Source organism: Austrofundulus limnaeus, unplaced genomic scaffold, assembly GCF_001266775.1.
Source record: "Austrofundulus limnaeus strain Quisiro unplaced genomic scaffold, Austrofundulus_limnaeus-1.0 Scaffold300, whole genome shotgun sequence".
NCBI classification, from domain to species: Eukaryota; Metazoa; Chordata; class Actinopteri; order Cyprinodontiformes; family Rivulidae; genus Austrofundulus; species Austrofundulus limnaeus.
Genome location: NW_013952702.1, coordinates 238,104 through 243,252, shown reverse-complemented (window position 1 = coordinate 243,252; position 5,149 = coordinate 238,104). Strand labels below are relative to the sequence as shown.

Below are 5,149 nucleotides of genomic sequence, written 5' to 3'. Positions count from 1 at the left end.
GTTCTGAAATAATTTTGGTGTGTAGAGGAAAAAAAGTTGATAATTTCTTATTTTATTTCCTTTGTTTTGATTAAAATGTGAGTTTGAATAAAATAAATGTATAATAAGAGGAGAAAAGAATCTTTTCGGGGTAAATGAGGTCTTTGAGGCCCTCTCTGGTCCGGGGCCCTGGACTCCTGAGGCCTGCAGGGCCTCTGAAGCAGACCGGGTCTTTGGAAGAGAAGGTGGACGGCTCGGATCCGGTTCGTCCTGGACTCGGTCTGCTGAGATCCATCAGGAGGAAACAGGTGGGCGAACCGGGCCTGCGAGGCGGGCTGTGGGGTGAAGCAGAACCAGCACACAGGACGAACCGGGCCTGCAGACTCCGGACTCTCCAGGCCCGACTCCGAGCCGAGAGGCGACAAAATAAAGTCACGTGATCCAAAATGGGCGGTCCTCCGACGGGGGCTGAAAAAAGCCATTTTCTGGCGCCGCCGCACGGTTCTGTCCAAGTGCAAATAAGTGATCCGGATCCRGGATCGTCCGGGAGCAGAGAAGTGGACGTTTGGGTCGGAGCAGGTAGGACCGGAGCGCCGCGGGGACCCGCAGAGGGYTCGGTGTCATCAGAACCTCTTGTTCTGATGCGGATCCTGTCAGTGGATTTAAGATGGCTGCTTTGTGTACCAGCCGGATCCTGCAGACCCTCGGTCGGTGTCGGGTGGGGGGGGGTGGGTTCGGACCGCGGAGCTCCCGGTGCTGGTGGGGTGGAGGGGAGAACCGGAGCTGCTGTTTGGGTGCAGGATCTGAGCCTCCCCCCCCTCACTGCCCCACACACATTGGACCGGACCGGACCGGACCGGAGCGGAGCTCATCGGTTCGGTCCGGGTCTCTGCTGGGTCTGTCCCAAGGACGAGCTGCAGACAACAATGTGTCTGAGAGCCTGCCGAACCGAACCGAACCGAACCGCCTATCGTCCGGGCTGCATGTGCTTCCCCTGCAGGTCACCATGGAGAAGATGCAGCCGAACCGGGTCAGGATCACGGACCTGAACCCGCTCCTCACGTGTCCGCTGTGCACCGGGTACCTGATCGATGCCACCACCATCGTGGAGTGTCTGCACTCCTGTAAGTCGGAACCGGACCTGCTGATGGTTCAGAACCAGGCCTGAGGAGGTCCAGCRCAGGGGGAGGGTGTGTGTGGGTCTTACACAAAAAAACAGACCCCACATCAGAACCACCAGAACCACCATCAGAACAAACCACTGGAGAACCTCTAAAGGTCCAAACGGGTCTGATGTGGACTCTAAATGTTCGGCTGYTAAAGGTCCAAACCTTCTAAACTTTATCCCTCCAATTATATCGATTTGTTCTGAAGTGCGGGTCTGCGCTCAACGTAAACAAAGCCTGAACCTGTCAACAAACACCTGAAGCTCAGGTCACATGACCGAGCTGCACCGGGCTTCAGCTAAACTGATGTTAGCTGCTGAGTTTTAGCTGTTTTCAGTCACTTCGGCTGTTTCTGCAGGTAAATAAACAGACTGTTCTGTCCTCTTGTTGCAGTTTGTAAGACCTGCATCGTCGCCTTCCTGGAGACCAACAAGTTCTGTCCCAGATGTGACGTCCAGGTCCACAAGACATGTCCTCAGCTCAGCATCAGGTCCTCAGAACACATTTTATTTTATTTTTTATTTATTTATTTGACTGTTWTTTATTTTTAGTCCAAATGTCTGAAATCATCAACCTTTCTTCCTCCAGATCAGACAAAACTCTCCAGGACATCGTTTATAAGCTGGTTCCTGGGCTTTTCAAAGGTAAGAGCCACCGGTTCTGAAAAGAACTGTTGGTTCTGGTCTTTGTTTTTTGCGTAACAGGAAGTGTTTTTTTTTTTTTTTAATTCAGACGAGATGAAACGGAGGCGAGATTTCTACGCAGAGAACCGGGTCCTGGAACCGGGCGAGGTGGTGGAGACGTTCAACATCGCCGAGGATGAAATCATCAGTCTGTCCATACAGTTCTACGAGCGGAACAAGTGAGTCCCAAACAGCTAAAACCACTCCAACCTTCGGCTGCTTCTCCTCCAACTCAAATCTGAATCATTAAAGTTCTGTTTCTGGATGTTTTCCTGCAGAAACAACGAGCGGCAGCGCTCAGAGGTGGAGGCAGACAAGGTGAAGACGCTCAAATCAGAACTTTGTTTGGTTTGTTTTGACTTCCTGTTCCCCATCTTTATTTTGTTTTTATTATTTTTCTGTTTTTAGTCGAACGGGAAACGCTTCCTTCAGTGCCCAGCAGCCATGTCAGTCATGCACTTAGCAAAGTTCCTGCGGAGCAAGATGGACATACCCAGCAACTACCGGGTAAACACACACACACACACACACACACTGCGATATTAGGACTAAATTAGACAGCCTATCCAATGCTAACATTAGCCTATTCAATGCTAAAGCCATCTTATCCAATGCTAACATTAGCCTATCCAATGCTTACATTAGCCTATCCAATGCTAACATTAGCCTATCCAATGCTAAAGCCATCCTATCAATGCTAACGCCGTCTTATCTAATGCTAACACTAGCCTATCCAATGTTAATGGCAGCCATTGGTCTGAGTGTTGGATGTTGGTTCTGGTAAATGATTAAAGTTGAAGTTTTTTTTTGTTTCAGGTTGAGGTGTTGTACGGAGACGAACCATTAAAGGACTATTACACCTTAATGGATATCGCCTACTTCTACGAGTGGAGACGAGTGAGTATCAGCCAAAACCTTTCATTTTGTCAACAAGATCTTTTTTGTCCTGATGCATCTCAGTAATCCAGGTTAAAAATCAAAAATAAAAAATTGTGTAGGTCTTCTGGACGGGTTCTTCTCTAATGAAACGTTTCGTCTCTCTTCCTTCAGTCTGAGAGTTTCAGGAAAAAGATCTTTTTTCTAAAAACATTTGGCTCAGAGTCCCTGAGATGGACTGAGGACTTGTCTTAAGTTCAGTCAGGTGTCTCCTCCCAACTGAACGTCGTTCTGTCCCTTTATTACACGGTTTTGTTCTTTTAAGCTAAATTGCTGACAAATCTGTTCAGCAATTTTCGAGTCTCTCCTGGAGAACTGAACCTGTCTCTGAAGGAGAGTCCAGCGACCCTGCAGAGACAACTCACTGGGTTCTTTCAGTCACTGGTTCTGGTCCAATCTTTCAAACAGGACTGTGTTGCCATCTGAGGYGATTATCTCATACTGTCACTTGTGGGGTTCCTCAGGGGTGAGTCCTTAGCCCCTCTCTACCTTCAAAGAGTTTCCTGTCTCACATGCCAAAATCTTTAGATTACCAGATCCAAATCTTAGCACCATGGTGGACCGGGCCTCTGCTCTGCTGCTCCAGTAGAGTCCTTTTAAAGATAAATCAAAAACTTTTTGTTTGATTTTCTGCTTGTAAGATTGGTTTCCTCAGATCACAACATTTGGACCTCGGCACAAAAATAAAGTGTTATGTTTTATAAATGTTTGTTTCAGTTTTGTACACTTGACTCCCATCAGCGGCTCTAACGGCGTGTTTCTTCCTGCAGACCGGACCCATCCCGCTGCAGTACCTGGTCAAACCCACCCGGAAACGCAGGAGGCCGTCCCAGTCCGCCGCCCAGGGCCACTCCGACGGCGTCAACACGAGCCAGACGTCGGAGAGCGACTCTCAGAGCGACAAAYTCCACAGCCCCGCCCAGCCGCCCCGCGCCTCTCCGCAGTCTGGCCCCGCCTCCTGCAAAGCTCCCCCCGCCGTCCAAAGCTCCAACGGCGCCGTTCCCGCCGCCACGCCCAACAACGTCCAGCGACACGCCCTGGCCTCCAAACAGGCCATCGGCAGTCGCAAGGTGACTGTGACTGTGAACGGCACGGGCTCCAGCGCCGGGAAGGAGGAGGCGAGGGGCGGCGAGAAAAGTGGCTTACCTCCGACGACCTAACCAAGGAATGTTTCTGGTCCCGCAGAGCCAAGCTGATCCTGATTGGAYGAGCAGGAGAGACTGAAGGGTGCCGGCGGACGGACACTATCTGTACGTGTTCGTGTGGTAGAGTAGCTCCGTGCACACGTCCGAACTGTACAGCATGTATCGAACATGAGCATGTGTGCGTACATATGTATAAACTTATCTTTTATACGAGATATCGTAATCGTTTTGTATCGTATACGCAGTGGCTCTGGTTCATTCCACAGAGGCRCTCTTTTTTCCACCTCCAGTGTGACCCCGGCGGCTCCGACATGTTCGTTATCGTGATGCACTTTGTTCACGTCGCAGAAACCGAGGAGTATTTTTTTTTCCAGCAACAGAAGCTTTTTTTAAAAAAGAAAATTCACACACAAGTCGAAGCACTACCGGCTGTCTGTCATGATGGTCCAAGAACTGAAGAATAAAAGTTTAAAAAAAAAAGGGATTTGGATATTTTGACATGTAAGTTGTTCTATAAATTTCATCATTCCCTTTGTTGCTTTTCAAACAAACCCTTTTTTAATCCGACATACGTGCATGTTTTAGGTCAATAAAATGTTTACTTACAAATGTTTTTTTTTCTCCAGTCTTGTTTACAGTTTTTTAACAGAGCAGTGGTGGGCACAGCTAACAAAACTTAGCTTCACTAACCACCGACACGCTAAACAGATAGCAAAATGATTGGAAGCTAATGCTAACTGCTAAGATATCAAACCTGCTGTTAGTTTTTTATTGGCTTAAAATGCCTGTGATGACAAATTTTTGTAATAAACGAATGCATTTTTAGAAAGAGGACATCAATAAAATATTGCAAAATAAATTTCATGTCGCTGAGATGAACAGTTGAGATATTTGCCTGTGAAATAACAGGAAGTGATGTCAAAGGGGAATGTCAGCATGTAAACAGAGCTCTGCTACAACAGCTGATAACACAGACTGTAGAGAAGAATCTGATGTTTAAATTATTTTGAGTCACTATCAGAGAGATGAAGAAGAGTAAAATAAAATTGTTTCATGAAACAAAGACCAGAGTTCTTTCTTAGACTTCCCCTTTGATGTCACTTCCTGTTTCACTTTGTCTGAGTAAAGTTAAAAAGAAAATATGCGATTTATGTGATATAATGGGTTAAATCGTGTGTGTTCCATCTTTTTTAAATATAAATTAGTTTTTTACTTTTTGTATTTGAAGAAGGTGCATGTC

At 47.2% G+C, this 5,149-nt stretch overlaps 1 protein-coding gene across 2 annotated transcripts; it reads left to right on the top strand.

Moving 5' to 3' along the window:
- Nucleotides 1–470: 470 nt before the first annotated feature.
- Nucleotides 471–4,768, top strand: LOC106526921 (polycomb group RING finger protein 2). 2 transcript variants are annotated; one of them, XM_014021649.1, is made up of 9 exons: nucleotides 471–558; nucleotides 980–1,103; nucleotides 1,539–1,635; nucleotides 1,734–1,789; nucleotides 1,878–2,007; nucleotides 2,107–2,146; nucleotides 2,237–2,335; nucleotides 2,645–2,725; nucleotides 3,535–4,768. In XM_014021649.1, exons 2-9 carry the CDS (start codon nucleotides 986–988, stop codon nucleotides 3,922–3,924), a joined length of 1,011 nt encoding a protein of 336 aa, XP_013877103.1. In that variant the 5' UTR covers nucleotides 471–558; nucleotides 980–985; the 3' UTR covers nucleotides 3,925–4,768. The 2 variants fall into 2 exon arrangements, with proteins under 2 accessions (XP_013877103.1, XP_013877101.1); XM_014021647.1 differs by lacking the exon at nucleotides 471–558 and having other exon boundaries at nucleotides 565–1,103.
- The last annotated feature ends 381 nt before the right edge of the window (nucleotides 4,769–5,149 follow it).